The sequence below is a fragment of the Stegostoma tigrinum genome, chromosome 10 (assembly GCF_030684315.1).
Source record: "Stegostoma tigrinum isolate sSteTig4 chromosome 10, sSteTig4.hap1, whole genome shotgun sequence".
In the NCBI taxonomy this organism is placed as follows: Eukaryota; Metazoa; Chordata; class Chondrichthyes; order Orectolobiformes; family Stegostomatidae; genus Stegostoma; species Stegostoma tigrinum.
The window spans coordinates 2,871,724-2,890,261 of NC_081363.1; the positions used below are offsets into that span (position 1 = coordinate 2,871,724).

At 42.5% G+C, this 18,538-nt stretch overlaps 2 protein-coding genes across 2 annotated transcripts in view; both read left to right on the forward strand.

The window, feature by feature from the left end:
- The window catches only part of tmed8 (transmembrane p24 trafficking protein 8), a 28,711-nt gene extending 18,139 nt beyond the window's left edge, over nucleotides 1–10,572 (forward strand). The window contains exons 4-6 of the mRNA XM_048538383.2: nucleotides 1,001–1,151; nucleotides 5,140–5,427; nucleotides 9,427–10,572. Coding sequence (XP_048394340.1) covers nucleotides 1,001–1,151; nucleotides 5,140–5,427; nucleotides 9,427–9,641 — 654 coding nt within the window. The 3' untranslated portion in view covers nucleotides 9,642–10,572. The remainder of the gene's footprint in view (nucleotides 1–1,000; nucleotides 1,152–5,139; nucleotides 5,428–9,426) is intronic.
- zgc:163014 (uncharacterized protein LOC100038766 homolog) overlaps nucleotides 10,263–18,538 on the forward strand; it is a 31,085-nt gene continuing 22,809 nt past the window's right edge. The window contains exons 1-3 of the mRNA XM_048537604.2: nucleotides 10,263–10,353; nucleotides 12,401–12,487; nucleotides 14,373–14,520. Of these exons, the coding sequence (XP_048393561.2) occupies nucleotides 10,263–10,353; nucleotides 12,401–12,487; nucleotides 14,373–14,520 (326 nt within the window). The remainder of the gene's footprint in view (nucleotides 10,354–12,400; nucleotides 12,488–14,372; nucleotides 14,521–18,538) is intronic.

An 18,538-nucleotide genomic window follows, 5' to 3' on the forward strand; every position in this document is an offset into this window, starting at 1 on the left:
GGATGATGTTTTAAAAATATTTATTCACAGGATGAGGGTGTTGCTGGCTAGGCCAGCTTTTATTGCCCATTGCTAACTGCCCAGAGGGCAGTTAAGAAACAACCCCGTTTTTGTGGGTTTGGAGTCATATGTCGGCCAGACCAGGTTCACCGGAGCCGAAATGTTAACTCTATTCTTTTCCTTCTCAGATGCTGTCAGACCTGCTGAGCTTCTCGAGCAAACTTTGTTTTTGTCTCTGATTTACAACATCTGCCGATCTTTCTTCCTTTGTTTCAGATAAAGATGGCAGTTTACTGCCCTAAAGGACATTAGTGAACAAGATGGGTTTTTTTCAACAATCAACAATGGATTCATGGTCATCGTTAAACTCTTAATTCCAGATATTTATTGAATTCAAATTCCACCACCTGCCATGACAGGATTCGAACCTGGGCTCCCAGAACATTATCTGGGTCTGTGGATTAACAATCCAGCAATTAATACACCTTCTCCTATCCTGAGATAACCTGCCCTTCATAGATCCAAGTTAAATCTCTACTGGAGTGAATTCACCGTCTCTCATCCCTAATGGACAAACTTCCCTAATGTTAGTGTTAAACTGCCATGTCTGTACTTTGTGTGATTTTGCTCTGTGTTCTAAACTGATGGAGTGGTGTTTACTGTTTCAAATTCCAAAGGCAGAATTTCTGAATCAAGGCAACATTTGGAAAATGGTGATCTACACTTCAACAATTTCATTACATGATTTATTTAATACCCTGGGAATAAAAAGCATCAGGCTGTGGAGATTTCTGTCCCTTGCGTCCCATTATTATCTCTATTACCATTTGTATAATTCCTACTGGTGGCTTATTTTTAGGACCTGTCCCAGAAGGTGGATTATTATGTCTTTTAGAATTTTCTAGCTTTTGGAAAGAATTTTGTGAAGTGATCTAAATCTTTGTTTTGAGTAAAAGTGTTCCATGCAGCTTCTAATGGACCTTTTCATGGTATTCCTCAGGATGTTAAGGATAATAAAGGGTGTGAGATATCTGCAACAGCACTTGCTGCATACCGGGTTCGTAAAGTCAGCAGTGATTCTGTGATCATTCAGTCTGACCACGGGGGTCCAGAAAAGCTACCAGCTGATCCATTAGAAGGCCCTGGAAGAGGTAAGTGCAATATTAATTAGAGAGAAGATAGTGTAGAGGAGGTTTTCGACTGTATCTAACTCCATGCTGTCCCTATCCAGGGAGTGTTTTATGGAGTAGAGACTTTAGTAAATCCTTTGGTAAGTTTCTACATGGTAGACTAATGAGTAAAATTAGATCGTGTGGGATTCAGGGTGAGCTTGGCAGTTGAAAACAAAATTGGCTTAATGGAAGGAGACAGAGGGTGGTGGTGGAGGGTTGTTTTTAGGACTAGAGACCTGTGACTAGCAATGTTCCACAGAGACCAGTGCTGTGTCCACTTTTGTTTGTCACTTCTTATATAAATGATTTGGATGAGAATATAGGAAGCATGGTTGGTAAATTTGTGGATGACATCAAAATTGGTGGTATGTTGGACAGTGAAGAAAGTTATTTAAGATTAGAGATCTTGATCAAATAAGTCAATGGGCTGAGGAGTGGCACATGGAGTTTACTTTGAATAAATGTGAGATATTGCATTTTGGTACAACAATACTGGTAGAACTTATGTAATTAATGGTAGGATCCTGGGCAATGATGTAGAGTAGAGTAATTAGAGATTCAGGTACATAACCTGTGACACACATTTCAAAGAATTGACAGGTTGGGGAGGAAGGCTTTTAGCACATTTACCTTCATTGCTCAGGCTTTTTGAGTATAGGAGCTGGATCATCATGTTGAGATTGTACAGGATGTTGCTGAGGCCTCTCTTGGAGTTCTGTGTGCAGTTCTAATTGCCCTATTGCAGAAGTGATATTATTAAACTGGAGAGAGGTCTGGAAAGATCTACCACGATGTTGCTGGGAATGGTGGGTTTGAGGTATAAAGACAGGCTGGGACATTTTTCAGTGGAATGTAGGAGGTTGAGGGGTAATCTTAGAGGATAATAAAATCATGAGGGGCATGGGTAGGGTGAATAGCAAGGGTCCTTTACCAAATGTGGGGGAATTTAAAACTAGGGAGCATATTTTTAAGGTGAGAGGAGAAAGATTTTGAAAAGGATGAGGGGCAACGTTTTTTTTGACAGTGTATTGTATGTGGAATGAACTGCCAGAGGAAATGGTGGGTGTGGGTACAGTTTACAAGACATTTGGATAGGTACATGAATTGGAAAGGATTGGAAGGATACAGGCCAAATGCAGGCAGATTTGACTTGTTTAGTTTGGGAACATGGTCGTTGTGGACAGTTGGACTGAAGGGTCTGTGTTTCCATGCTGTATGACTATGATTCTTTGACTGTGTAGAGAGAGCTTTACTTAAAGCTTCGTCAACTGTTTTTAAAATCTTAAATTTCAATTCAAAAGAGTACAGAGCTTTACTTTCTGCCATCCCAGTCCTGGGAACATATTGGAGACAGTGTAGATAGAGGATGCTTTACTTACAGTTTACTTTCAGTTTAAGAGTATAAGGGGAGGCGATGGCCGAGCAGTATTATCACTGGACTGTTAATCCCGAGACCTAGATAACGTCTGGGTACCTGGGTTCAAATCCCACCATGGTAGAATTTGAATTCAGTAAAATATCTGGAATCTGGAATCCAGAATCTAATGATGATCATGAATCCGTTAGTGAACCCATTTGGTTCACTGATGTCCTTTAGTGAAGGAAAATGCCACCTTTGCCTGGTCTGGCCCTACACGTGACTCCAGATCCACAGCAATATGGTTGATTCTGAACTGCGTTCTGGGGGGCAGTTAGGGATGGGCAATAATGCTGGCATAGCCAGTGATGCCCTCACCCCATTAATGAATAAAAGGGGGGAAAAAAAGGATAAGGAGCTTTAATCTGTAGCTACCACCATGCTGACCCTGTCCTGGGAGTGCTGGATGGGGGTGGTGTAGAGGCAGCTTTACTCTGTGACTAACACAGATCCATTTTGGATGCTGCAGATCTGTTCCACTTTCAACACTGAAAGAGAGGGAGTTTTGCGTACAGTTTACCTTCAGTTTAAAAGAGTAGAGGCAGCTTTGCTCTGTTCCTAATCTTGTGCTATACATCATCTAGGAGTAAGAGGACAGTGTGAGGTGTCTGTTTGTCCACAGTTGCCAGCATTCCCATGTGCACTCGCTCTCTTGCTCTCAAACGCACCAGCCTCTCACTTCCCAGCCTGACAGCCAGCTCTTCTCTCTGACCAGTCAGCTGCCCTGCCCTCTTTCCGTCACTCACTAGTTGGTTGAGCGATAATATCCAGGACATTGTGTTTTCGATCCAACTATGGATCAGGCTGTTTTTAGATCCAGCAATATTTTTGATTCATTCAGAGGTGTTTCTGGTTAGACCATCATTTATTGCCTGTTCCCAGTTCCTTTGAGAAGGCTGTTTTGAGCTACTTTCCTGTACTCCTGCAAACCATTGGTGTGTAGATGGTCCTAAAGTGCTGTTAGGGAGTGAGTATGTAATATACTGAGCGACGAGACAGGTTTAGAATCATAGAATCCCGACAGTGTGGAAACAGGCCATTCGGCCCAACAAGCCCACACCAACCTATTCCTCTATAACTGAAGTGATACACTTTTGTTGGTAGAGCACACAGAGACACAATAAAGAATTCCATTCTAAAGCGAGTGAAGGATCTGCAAGATAAACCTGATCTTCCTGGACCTAGGTGGGAAGAGGGTGAAATGACATTAGGCATGCCAATGCCAGACACCAGACTCCTCTAGGCAAGACAGACAGTTTACTTTAGAGCTCATCTGTGCACAAGTCATTGGAAGCGGCAGGATAAATAGAGACAGCAGTTAATAAAGCATGGAGCTTTATTTAAAAGGGCATAGAGTACAAGAACAAAGTGGTTATGCTGAAACATTCAATATACTTGCTAGACCTCAGCAAGAACATTGTGTACAGTTCTGGGTACCGCATTATAAAAAGGATGTGAAAGCTGAGAAAAGAGAGAGTACAGAAAAGGTTGACAAGAATGGTTCCAGGGATGAGGAACTTTAATCCTAAAGTCACAATTTTCTCAGGATCGATAGTATTTTTAGCATTCTTGCAGTGTCCTCTTCACCATGTTGCTCTCTGATCTCACTGAATGGCAGAACAGACTTAATAGACCAAAAGTAGATTCGCCAACTTTAAGTACATTTAAGTCGCCATTGGATAAGCATATGGACGTACATGGAATAGTGTAGGTTAGATGGGCTTGAGATCGGTATGACAGGTCGGCACAACATCGAGGGCCGAAGCGCCTGTACTGTGCTGTAATGTTCTATGTTCTATGTTCTATAACCTACCTAATCTACAGAGCCCTGAATACTATGGGCAGTTTAGCATGGCCAATCCCCACCCTAACCTGCACATCTTCGGACTGTGGAAGGAAACTGGAGCACCCAGAGGAAACCACATGCAGACACAGGGAGAATGTGCATACTCCACTCGGACAGTTGCCTGAGTTTAATAATGATCTCAGGATACAAGTGGAATGTATAGCATTGGGTCTTGCTTGTTACTATGTGGTGGGTTTAAGAGCAATGGTTCTGTTACTGAGTTGTGATCCAGAAACATCATTTCAAAGTCCTTTTATAGCTGCAGGAAAGTTCAGTTACTCATTAATCACGGTTCTTTTATTCTAAAAATAAATTGTTATAAAAATCCCGTCTGTTTCACTTCTATCCTTTTTAGGGAAGGAAATCTGTCATCCTTACGTGGTGTGGCCTAGCATCACTGCAGATCCATAACGATAGGTTGACTGTTAACTGCCCTGTGAAATGCTGAGGTAGACACTCAGATGTGGTGAAGAAGGTGGCTCACCATCACCACATCAAGTGCATTAACTGTTGGCCTTGTCAGTAAAACCCACATTCCAACAAAGATTAATTTTTAAAATCTGTCCAGTTGTATGTAACAATGTGTAGCTGCTCCTTACCAAGCATTAGCCTATGATATAAGGGACTATGAAAGCTGTCAGTATGGGAGAAGACCATCTCCTTTTGAAGTATGACTAGCTCCCTCATTTCTGCTTATCTTGCAGTTGTTCCTGTAATTGATGCTGCTGCCACCTGGATTTCCACGGAGATGAATGAGTTCAAAGAGAAAATCCGGAGGGAAAAAGCTGGAGTGATGAAGGTGAACCGTGGAAACGTAGTGACAGTGCGAGTTCCCACCCACCCTGATGGCAACTCTGTCTGCTGGGACTTTGCCACAGACACTTATGACATTGGCTTTGGGGTGTACTTTGAGTGGACTCCTGTGACAAACACAGAGATTACAGTGCTAGTTAGCGAGTCAAGTGATGAAGAGGACGAGGATGAAACAGAAGGTAAAGGGCTTTATAAATGTTCCATAGACGTGTAGGCTATCTCATCAAAAGCACACAGCACCCAGCATCTCTCATACCTATATTTATTTGGTTTTTCATTTGCTCTTTTGTGCTCTTGCACTGTTTGCGCTCTCGTGCTCTTTTTCTGTCACTCTTTCTCACATTTGCACTGTCTGTCTTGTGCACGCTTGCTCCAGCCTGTTTTTACTTTTGCTGTCATTTGTGCTTGGGCTCTCACTCTTGCTGTCACTCGTACTTGTGCTCTCGCTCTGTCTGTCTCGCATGCTCTCGTTCCCCGTCTACTTCTTGAGTGCTGTCTCACATGTGCTTTTCTTGCTTGCTTTTGCATTCTCTTTCGCTTTTGTTCGTGCTTGCGCTGTCTTGCTGTCACACTTTCTCGCTCTCACGCTACCTGTTGCGCCCGCTCTCGCATTTGCTCGTGCTTGTGCTCAAGCTCTCGTGCTGACAGGGCTGCTTTGTCTTTTTAGCATCTTCTATTTTTATTTCAAATTTTTCAGCACTTGCTTATTTTCAGTTTTTAATTCTCTTCTTTCAACCTTTTAAAACATGGTTCTCCTGGGTGATACTTAGAGTTGTATCAAATACTGAAATGGCAAATTCCTCCCTCCCCTCCCTCCCTCCCGGTTCTAACATCAGAACAGTTTTCAACAACAACTGTACCATACTTGTAATGTTAACTTTGTTTCTCTCTCCACAGATGCTGCCAGACCAGCTGAGTTTCTCCTGCATTCTGTGTTTATTCCATAGTGGGGATAACTGAGATAAACAGAATCCAGTGTCAGACACATTAGGAAAATGGATTAGAACATTTCTAAATGATTATAAGCAAGTATCTATGGAGCAGAGAGATTTAGGGATGTAAAAACAGAAATGGCAAAAAAAAACTATTGGAATGGTCCACAAATAATTTAATGGACTTGGAATGTTGACTGTTCTCTCAAAAAATGGTCAGGAACAATGTGAAAGGCAGGAGGTTTAAAGGAGATTTGGGGAAAAATATTTTTATCCAGAAGCTGGTGAAAATCTAAAATGCACAGGGGAACCTCCCCACCTTTAAAAAGTACTTGGATCAGCACTTTAATGTCAAAACATTCAAGGTTATAAGCCTAGTGCTAGAATCTGGGACCAGTGTAGATTGAGTAGTTTTTGTCAGTAGAAACTTGATGGGCCGAAGAACCTCCGCTGTATGACTCGATGAATGCGAGCCTATTTAAAATTGGTAAAGGTGAATAATTATAGCGAAGGAAGAATTCAATATGCCAGACATTCCAAGGAACACATTTTATTTAATTTCTTTATGGGAAGGCAACGTTTGTTGGCTGTTCCCTAATTGCCCTGTGAAGGTGATGCTGAGTAAACTTTTAGACCCGCTATAGTGGTGTAGGAAGAGATATTGAATCAGGACAGGAACTCAATCAAGTTCTTATAGGAATGAAGACTGCGTCTGTTTTCTGTGTAACTTAGTGAAATGAGAGGTGATTTTATTGATACACTTACACTTCTGAGAGGGGCTTACCAGGGTAGACAGACAGAAAGGAAAGTTAATCTAATCGATGGCCTACAAACCAAGGAGGACATTCTCAGAATAAGCGGCAGCTCATTTAGGACTGAGATGGGGGCATATTTCTTCGCCCAGAAAGTGGTGACCCTTTGGAATTCTCTTGACCCTGGAGCTGTGGAAGCTCAGCCACTGATTATATGGAACACAGAGATCGATAGATTTCTAGCTATTGAAGAAGTTGGATGTTGTGGGAAAGTAACATAGAGGTAGACGGTCAGCCCTGATCTGGCTGAATGACCTAACAGGTCAAGCTTGAGGATAAATGACCATTTACTCCTTTAATGATGCTGAAGTGTGCTAAATCCTCAGAACAAGATGGTCTGTATCCAAGAGTTTTGAAAGAATTGTGAGGGAACATGGAACTTTATAGTCAGATACGTTTTGTAAACTGTAATGTTCTTTCCCATTGGGAACAGTGAGAACACTGCATGTCGTTATGACTAACTGGGATGGTGTGCTGGAATTCAAGCCCCGCTATTCCTGGGATCATCACAAATGTGTAAATTTAATTAACCACTGAATTCTACCCAACTGTCTGATTCAGATTTTTTAAAAAAAAATGCACACAAGGTTTATTTTTTCGATTAACAAGAAATGACAATTTATTTTATTGTTTTTCCTAATGGTTAAAATGTTTTAACAAGTTGAATTTGCTAACCTTTAACTCTGTGACTTAAGCTCTATGCCCTCCTTAAAATGCCTATTTTCTATACAGATGGGGGAGGCGATCGCTAGACTATTAATCCAGAGACCCAGATAACATTCTAGGGACCTGGGTTCAAATCCTACCACAACAGATGATGGAATTTGAATTCAGTAAAATATCTGGAATTAAAAATCTAATGATGACTGTGACTCCATTGACTCTGAATTTAGGTTTGGACAATAAATACTGCCTAGCCAGAGACGCCCTCATCCCATGGATGAATAAAAGAAAACAAACCATTCAAAGAAACAAGAAACAAACATTGAGTGTAGGAAATGGGACTAAAGAAAAGCCAGAGAGAGACAGTTCTAGCACTGCTGTAAATCAGAAATTTCAATGAGTTTATTTCTTTTTTTAAGACTATAATACCTGGGATCAGAGTGAGTGCTTTAGTCCATCAATTTTCTCCACTTTCCTGTCATTTCCCCACAACCCTTGATTCTGCCATTGATTTCCTGCTGACTCTTTGCTGATGATACAGTGTTGTATGTGTGCCAATTCTTGGTCTTTCATCTCACTAGTTGAGAATTGACACTTTGGATGCCGCTGGAGGTATTTTATTCCCCCCCCCCGCCAACGTTTCCTTTGAACTCTGTGGGGAGAGCCGCTTAGAGAGAAAGGTGAGGGACGTCAGATGATAAAGAAAGATGAGGGAGAGCAGCTGCTTACTGAGAATTTTCCCTCAAAATGACAGAGGGAAGGCCCTGAATTTATCATTGAACCAATCCTTTTCTGCAGCAGCATTTTCCTGAACAGGCAGTGTCCCTCGAATCTTTAGAGAAATCAGAAAAAAGACTCTTGTGCCTTTCCTTGCTGAAGGACTTCTCAAAATGTTCACAGCCAATGAGCTTGTCCCAAAAGTAACAGTATTGAATTTGAGGGGAAAGGTAGGACCTTAGTTTAATATAACAGCTGAAAGACAGCATGCTGAAAGTTGCAGTACTCCCTGTACCAACAGCCCCCTCCCTACAGAGTGGTGCCCCCTCAAAGCTGACACCCCCACTCCCAACAGTGTGTAGTGCTGTGACGTTTGTGTATATGTCTTTGGAATGTACTGTGTGTTTTCTCCCTGTTTATTTGGTGTCTTCTAGCCTACTTTCCCAGCCTCATTTATCCTCGGAACCACCTTACAGGATGACCAGCCTAGAATAGCTTATGCTTTTGTGTGTGGACATCCTCCTCCACGACCACCACCACCATATCCTTTTGGTACCCTCTTGTTTTCAGCGGCAGCAGCGCGAGCCAGAGTGCACACAGGAAGGTCAGGTGGTTTTGAAAGGTTGAGAGAGCTAGGGCTTTTCTCTTCAGACCAACGAAGGATGAGAGGTGACTTGATAGAGGTGTACAAAATTATCAGAAGTATAGAGTAGACAGACTTTTTCCTAGAATGGAGGTAGCTTTTACAAGGGAACTTAGTTTTATAGTGAAAGGAGGTAGATATAGGGGAGACATCAGAGGTAGGTTCTTTACTCAGTGATAGGGGTGTGGAGTTGGCCTCATTAGGGGCATTTATGCGGCTATTAGATAGGCAAATGGATGATAGTATAAGGTAGCAGTGAAGGTTAGATAGACCTTAAGTTTCGGGTAAAGGTTTGGCACAACATCCTGTGCTATACTGTTCTATGATGTGTAAGCTCTCTGTGGCCCTGTCACTTCCTGCCTGCCCTTTTTTGTGGCACTTCTATTAATACCCTCATGTATTGTTCCTTAGCACCCCCTGTCCAAGGAGATATCGAGAGGGGGAAAGATTTCTTCCGGTCTGAATTGGAGGAGATCCTGCCTGTGTACCGAAAGGACAGTCATTTGGAGGTTCAGTCTGGCAGTCACAAGTACCCAGGACAGGGAGTCTACCTGCTCAAATTTGACAACTCCTACTCGATTTGGAGACACAAAACCCTGTATTACCAGGTCAACTACAGCTCCTGAAGAAGCAGCTGCAGCAGCGCTTCCCAGGGGAAGGGGAACAAATCGGTGTCCCATTCCTCCAGAGATACTCACTCTCTCTCCAAGACAGCCTCTTGTTTTCTTTCTCTGGCGATTTGTTTTTCTTTATGAAAATCTGACTGGAGCTAATGTGCCCAACATCGAACCCTATGAGCTTTCCCAAGCTCATACATATCTGGCATGTTAAGCATCTTTTCTGTTTGTTTTGTTTCACAGTATTGGCTTTGTGTTATTTGTGTTCTTGGTACCACTGAATTTATATATAATATATACATTAATATCATTTTATGCTTAAAAATTTATTTTTGCTGTTTTGTTACTATGTGCTTATTTTGTAAATCCATTACTGTATATCCATGATGTGGAGGTGCTTGTGTTGGACTAGATCAGAAGTCACATGACATCAGGTTATAGTCCAACAGGTTTACTTGAAATCACAAGCTTTTGGAGCACTGCTCTTTAGTCATCTGATGAAGGACCAGTGCTCAAAGCTTGTGATTTCAAATAAACCTGTTGGACTATAACCTGGTGTGGTGTGACTTCTTACCTTTATAACTGTAAATGTTTTAAGGACCTAAGCTGCAATGATTTTCCTTGTGCAATATGTGGTTTAGGCTTGTTCTGTACTATCTTCTGAGCAGTTTCCAGTTGCATTCCTGTGTTTACAAGTTACCTGTTGCTCCTTCGTCCCAAGGTACCCTCTCAAAAAAGGAGTTAGATTTTTTAAATAAAAGAATTAAGATTTAACTCCCATTCCAATCATTGGAATCTGGGAAAGTTGACCAAGGATGTGAAACTGGATGTGATGCAGTTGTGAAAAATGAATGTCATTTGCAGCCTTTGCAAAACACAATATATTTTGTATTCTGTGTACTACCTGTAAAAATAAATAAATAGAAAATTGTAAACTTGATTGAAGGTTAAGCTGTGTATTGGGATGGGGTGAATTGCATCAAGAAAAGCTGTCATACAGAAATTTTGATTGCAAACAAAACGTCGCCAATCCTCTGCAAATCTCAAATTCTGTAGAGAGAATACTTCACACCTGCTGAAGAGTCTCTGAAGTACAACCACTATTACATTGTAGGAAACAAAGCAGCCAATTTGGCTCAGTAAACCTTCACCAAACAGCAGTGTGACAATGACCAGATAACCTGTTTAGTTATATTTCTCAACGTGTAAATATTGTCCCTAGGATACTTAAGAGAACTCTCCTGCCCTTTTTCAAAACAGTGCCACAGGTCTTTCACATCCACCAGAGAAGGAAGGTGGTATCACTGTCTGCGTCAGGCATTTATCATCTCAGAATCCTTACGGTGTGGAAGCAAGCCATTTTGACCCATCGAGTCCACACCAACCCTCTGAGCATCCCATCCAAACCCACCCGTATTTCTCATGGCTAATCCACCTGACCTGCACATCTCGGCATTCTGTGGGCAATTTAGCATGGCCAATCCACTTGACCTCACCTCTTTGGACTGTGTGAAGAAGCCAGAGCACTTAGAGGAAACCCCTGCTGACACAGGGAGAATTTGCAGACTTCACGTAGACAGCTGCCCAGGGGTGGAATCAAACCCAGGTCCCTGAGAGGCAGCAGTATTAGCCACTGTGTCACCCTACTTTTTTTTTTGTAAGCCCCATTACAGATACTTGAGCCTCTCATTTGGCCTGACGCACCTGTGGAGGATCAGTACTGAGGAAGGGCTACAAAGCAAGGCTTGAGTCTATTATTTTGGCTTTTGACCACCAGTGGTAGATAAAGATTGATTGTTTCAGTTATTTTGCATGTGATTATGTTTTGGCCTGTTAGAATATTCAGAATGTTTACTTGCAGCCTGCACACACTGATGTTTCCTAATCTAATCATCTTGCACACTGTTTCACTCGGCTATTGAATAGGCAAAACACTTAGGAATAATATGCTTCATTTGTCAGGCTGTGGATATGCAATTCCATTTAAAAGAAATGGACACTGGTAATGTTGTGGGAATTCTGATTTTTGACAGGTTACAAACTGAGAATCTTGTAACATTAAAGGGGGCCGTTTGTATCACTGTACCTCTGTTGTCTGTTGATGAAAGCTATTCAATCAGCTCTTCCCTGTTCTTATTGCATTCTAGGAAATATTGCCCTTTTAAGAGTTTAATGAATTACCTTTGGGAAGTTACTGTTCAATCTATTCCATCACCCTTGCAGATGATGCATTCTGGTTATCAGCAAATCACCAAATCACCAGCTATGGACAGCAGATTTCTTTCCTGAAGGGCAGTCATTTTTCCCCCAACATTTGGCATAGGTTTCATGAGGCCATTGTGGTTCTAGGTTTTTAATTGAATTTGAATGCATTCATCTGCCATTTTGGTATTTTAACCACACCCCTAGGATATTAACCTGGGTCTCTGGATGAGTAGATGACCTACAATGCCACTAGACCCCCAAGAATCTATAACAATTGGTAAAAGCAATTCCATATGTTGTTAAGACTGGTGGTTGGAACAATCCTTCCCAATCCACAATTAAACCTCATAATGCTGGCTTGGGTCCTGTTCCCTGAACGTGTTTTTAACTTTCACTGTGCTAGTTACATTTGTAATGCAGAGCCAAGCTCCTCAAGGCTGGATATCTGGTTTAAGTGCCAGAATCTCCCAATCAGATCATGGCTTGAATCTGGTTACATTATCAGGAGAAACCAACTGAGGTTTTGTGGAAAGGTCTGCGTAAACAATGTTTGATTCCCTTAGAGAAGCAGCTGAGGATGATGTCTAAGATCTATGAAGTAATGAAGGTGGTGAGTGGGAATAATGAGATTGTGAATGGGGATCACCAGGGTGAGAATGGAAATTCTGGGATAATAGAACATAGAACAGTACAGCACAGAACAGGCCCTTCAGCCCACGATGTTGTGCCGACCATTGATCCTCATGTATGGACCCTCAAATTTCTGTGACCATATGCATGTCCAGCAGTCTCTTAAATGACCCCAATGACCTTGCTTCCACAACTGCTGCTGGCAATGCATTCCATGCTCTCACAACTCTCTGTGTAAAGAACCTGCCTCTGACATCCCCTCTATACTTTCCTCCAACCAGCTTAAAACTATGACCCCTCGTGTTAGCCATTTCTGCCCTGGGAAATAGTCTCTGGCTATCAACTCTATCTATGCCTCTCATTATCTTGTATACCTCAATTAGGTCCCCTCTCCTCCTCCTTTTCTCCAATGAAAAAAGTCCGAGCTCAGTCAACCTCTCTTCATAAGATAAGCCCTCCAGTCCAGGCAGCATCCTGGTAAACCTCCTCTGAACCCTCTCCAAAGCATCCACATCTTTCCTATAATAGGGCGACCAGAACTGGACGCAGTATTCCAAGTGCGGTCTAACCAAAGTTTTATAGAGCTGCAACAAGATCTCACGACTCTTAAACTCAATCTCCCTGTTAATGAAAGCCAAAACACCATATGCTTTCTTAACAACCCTGTCCACTTGGGTGGCCATTTTAAGGGATCTATGTATCTGCACACCAAGATCCCTCTGTTCCTCCACACTGCCAAGAATCCTATCCTTAATCCTGTACTCAGCTTTCAAATTCGACCTTCCAAAATGCATCACCTCGCATTTATCCAGGTTGAACTCCATCTGCCACCTCTCAGCCCATCTCTGCATCCTGTCAATGTCCCGTTGCAGCCTACAACAGCCGTCTATACTGTCAACGACACCTCCAACCTTCGTGTCATCTGCAAACTTGCTGACCCATCCTTCAATCCCCTCATCCAAGTCATTAATAAAAATTACAAACAGTAGAGGCCCAAGGACAGAGCCCTGTGGAACACCACTCACCACTGACTTCCAGGCAGAATATTTTCCTTCTACTACCACTCGCTGCCTTCTGTTGGCCAGCCAATTCTGTATCCAGACAGCTAAGTTCCCCCGTATCCCATTCCTCCTGACCTTCTGAATGAGCCTACCATGGGGAACCTGGGGAATCAATAATGAATGAGAGTTAAAGAGATAATGGGAGGTCACAGGGAAAGTGGATGGGAATGGCTGGAATTCTGTATTAGCTATTCATTGGATGTGAATGTTGCTGACTGGGTAAGTATTTATTGCCCATCCCTTATAGCTCTTAGAACTGACAGGTTTGCACCCATTTTTCAGGAGCTGTTAATAGTCAACCACATTGCTGTGGATCTGGAGTCACACGTGGGGCAGACCAGATAAGGACAGTTGACTTCCTTCCCTAAAGGGTGAACATTATTGAATCAAATGGGCTTTTGCAACAATAAATAGGCTTGTTTTTTTTAAAAATTGACATTGAACTGAAATTTCACCATTTGCCACAGTAAGTTTTGAATGTATATCCTCAGGACATTAGCCTAGACTTCTAGATTACTAATCCAGTAACATTACCATTGCAACTCCGCTTCTGTCTTCCCCCTTGACCAATGAAGAACCTAGGGATAGTGAATGGGATCATGTGGATATAAATGTGAATCACTAATATAATGAGTTGGAATCATCAGGATAATGAATAGGCATTACATACAATTGGGATTATAGAATCACTGGGCTAACAAGTGGGAATAGTTGGGATAATGAGCAAGCTATCACTGTGATAATGAATGGGATATGACTGGGGTACGAATTGGAATCACACACTATGAAGGGAATGTCACCCTTTCAACCAGGGGCGCGGCTTGTAGGTGGCGTCATCACGCAGGGTGTGCGTCAGTCGCTAATGGGTGGGGTTCCTTGGTGCAGCGCGGGAGCGGGAGATTTGAATTCGGAGGGAAGCCGTTGAGCCACGTGCGGATGATGGAGTTTTATTTGTTGTGTTCACTCGCTGAGCCTCCTCAACAGCTATTCAGGTAAAACAATTAACGTTTTAATTCAGGATTTCGCAAACGTTTTGGAGACAGAAATGATTTTTAAAAAATGTACATCCTTCGTTTGTGTCTCTGCAGCAGTTTAATTTTGATCGAAATTGTAAATTAAGTTCTACTGCAAACGGGGGAAGTAGTGGACTGAGTTGGAGTAAGTTCATGTTGTGTAGTTAAGGAGGTGGGCAAGCGTCGTACTCCAGTGGGAAGAGCACAGGGCTTAGTGCAAGGTCCTGTTTACATCCTCTGCGTCATTGCTTCTCATAGCAACAAGATACACGTTTAATAAACATTTTAGCAAAGGATATTTCTACTAACATCTTCTGTGGCCACCCTGGGATATCCTATTACGATGCTGAAAATCTAAGCTTGTTACCACCAGGCTGCTATTTCCTATTCTCCTTCATTTTGCTTCCTTTTTGTGGTGTTATTTATTCTTGAGTGTTTGTATTGATATTCTTGTTGCCTTTGATAGAGTGATGATGCCTCCATATCTTAAATGAGTATCTACTGTGTGTCTGAACAATCTTATTTAATAAAAACAGAAGTTGCTGGGGAAACTCAGCAGATCTGGTAGTATCTGTGGATAGAGAAACTGACAAACTCTTAAGAACTTTGGATCATATTGGACATGAAATGTTAACTCTTTCTCTCAACAGATGCTGCAAGACCTGAGTTTCTCCAGTGCTTTGTTTTTATTTCAGTTTCCCAGTATCTGGTAGCATTTTTTAAATTCTTTCATTGATATAACTGGGGAGCTTTCTAAACCACATCAGAGGATGACGCACAATGTTACAGCAGAGGAACAGGCCCTTTGGCTGACGATGATACCATTCTAAACTAATCCTATCTGCCTGCATATGGACCACATCCCCCTCTTCCTTGCATGAGTCTGACTAAATGTCTCCAAGTTTTGCTATTCTATTTACTTTTATCATCTCGCCTGACAATGTGTTCCAGGCACCTACCACCTTCAGTGTAAAACAAAACTAGCCTTGCACATCTCCTTTAAACCTTTTATCCCTCTCATTTGAACTTGTGTCCTGTTGTATTTGACATTCCCAACCTGGGAAAATGACTCTGACTATCCATACCTTCATAATTTTTTATCTTTCGATCAGGTCACTGCCTCAGACTTTCTAGCAAAAGCAATTCAAATTTGTCCAAACTGTCATTATAGTTGCCAATCCAGGCAGCATCCTTCTGCACATATTCCAAAGACTCCACATCCTTCCTATAGGGTGGTAACCAGAGTGCAGATTATACCTCAAATGTGGCCTAACTAAAGTTCTATGCAGCTGCAATGTGACTGGCCAAATTTTATACTCGGTGCCCTGACCCCTGAAGGCAAGTATGCCATATACCTTCTTTGTGACCTTCTCCTCTGTATATCAATGCTCATCGGGGTCCTGCCATTTACTGTAGACTTTGCTCTTGCAATTGACTTCCCAAAGTGCATCAAGAAGGTGGCATACATTGGGTTTAAGCTATTGGGCTCAAATGAATCCCTGGGTGATGATAAAAAGTGTAGGACCATACTCCAGGAAATCCGAATAATGAAAAGAGTGTATGAGATGGATCTGGCAGATATGGTTAAAGATAATCCCAAGAGGTTCAATGGCTATATTAAGAATAAAAGGGTGGCCAGAGAGAGAATAGGTCCCCTTTAAAGATCAGTATGGTCGTCTATTGCGGAGCAACAGGAGACAGTGGAGATTTTCAATGAATATTTCTCCTCAGTGTCTACAGAGGAGAGAATCATGGATGCTAAGGAAATAAGGGAAACAAGTGGGAATGTTTTGGACTGCACACACATTACCAGGAAGGAGGTGTTTGCAGCCTTAAAGACCATTAAGTTGGATAAATCCCCAGGACTGATCAAGTCCATCTTTGGACAGTCTGGGAGGCTGGGAAGAAATTGCAGAGGCTCTTGCAGAGATTTTTGCTTCATCTTTAGCCACTGATGAAGTTCCAGAAGACTGGAGGGTGGCTCATGTTGTTCCACTGTTTGAGAAAGGTAGCAAAGACAAGCCAGGGACTACAGGCCAGTGAGCCTGACATCAGTGGTAGGCAAGTTATTGGAGAGGATACTGAGGGACAGGATCAACCAACATTTGGATAGTCAAGGCCTGATCAGGTATAGTCAGCACACATTTGCATGCAGGAAGTCATGTCTGACAAATCTTTTGAGTTTCTCAAAGAGGTAACCAAGCAAATGGCTGAGGGTAGGGCAGTGGATGTTGTCTATATGGACTTTAGTAAGGCCTTTGATAAGGTTCTGCACGGGAGGCTAGTCATGAGGGTGAGGTCGCTTGGGACGTAGGGAGAGCTGCTAATTGGATTTCAAATTGGCTCGATGGTAGGAAGCTGAGGGTGATGGTTGAAGGATGTTTCTCGGACTGGTGGCCTGTGACCAGTGGTAGGTCATAGGTGTCAGTGCTGGGACCTTTGTTGTTTGTTATTTACATAAATGGTCTGGATGTGAATGTACAAGGCATGATTAGTAAGTTTGCGAATGGTACAAAATTAGGAGGCACTGTTGAGAGCGAAGAAGGTTATCAAAAATTAGAGGGACCTTGATCAGATGGGAAAGTGGGCTGAGGATTGGCAAACCCCATTCAATACAGATAAATGTGAGGTGTTGCACTTTGGAAAGTCAATCCAAGGTAAGGCTTATACAGTAAATGGTAAGATCCTGAGGAGTGTTGTGGTACAGAAGGAAGTAGGAGTATAAGTACGTAGTTCAGTGATGCTGCTTTCACAGCTAGATGGGGTGGTGAAGCAGGCATTTAACACGCTGGCCTTCATTTATCAAGGCATTGAGTACAGAAGCTGGGATGTTATGTTACAGTTGTATGTCATTGGTGAGGCCACACTTGAAGTATTGTGTACAGTTTTGGTCACCCCCTTTATAGGAAAGACATAATTAAACTGGCAAGTGTGCAAAGAAGATTTATGAGGATGTTGCCAGGACTAGTTGGCCTGAGTTATAGGGAGAGGTTGGCCAGGATAGGACTTTATTCCTTGGAACATAGGAGAATGAGGGGTGACCTTATTGGGGTGTATGAATTAATAAGGACATAGAACATAGAACAGTGCAGCATGATATAGGCCCTTTGGCCCTTGATGTGCTACATTATCCTACTAGGATCAAACTAGCCCAAATACCCTACATTTTACTATCATCCATGTGCCTATCTAAGTAGTTTGAATGTCCCTAATATATCTGACTCCACTACCACTACCAGCAGTGCATTCCTCATGTCCACTACTCTCTGTGCAAAGAACCTACTTCTGACATCTCTCCCATATCTTCCTCCAATCGCCTTACGTCCCCAAATCATAGTCATTTCCACCCTGGGGAAACGCCTCTGGCCATCCAATCTATCTTCGCCTCTCATCATCTTGTACACCTCTATCAAGTCACCTCTCCTTCTTCTTCGCTCCAATGAGAAAGGCCCTAGCTCCATCAACCTTTCCTCATAAGACCTGCCCTCCAGTCCAGGCAGCATCTTGATAAATCTCCTCTGCACCCTCTCTAAAGCTTCCACTTCCTTTCTTTCATGAGGTGACCAGAATTGAACACAATATTCCAAGTATGGTCCAACCAGGGTTTTATAGAGCTGCAGCGTAACCTCGCGGCTCCTAAACTCAATTCCCCTACCAATGAAAGCAAACACACCATACACCACCTTTACAACCCTTTCAACTTGGGTAACAACTTTGAGGGATCTATGGACGTGGATCCCAAGATCCCTCTGTTCCTCCACACTGCCGAGAATCCTGCCACTACCCTGTATTCTGCATTCAAATTCGACATTCCAAAATGAATCACTTCACACTTTTTTGCGTTGAATTTCATCTGCCACTTTGCCCAGCTCTGCATCCTTCAATGTCCTGTTGCAACCTACAATAGCCCCCCACGCTATCCACAACTCCTCCAACCTTTGTGTCATTGGCTAACTTACTAACCCACCCTTCCACTTCCTCATCCAAGTCAATTGTA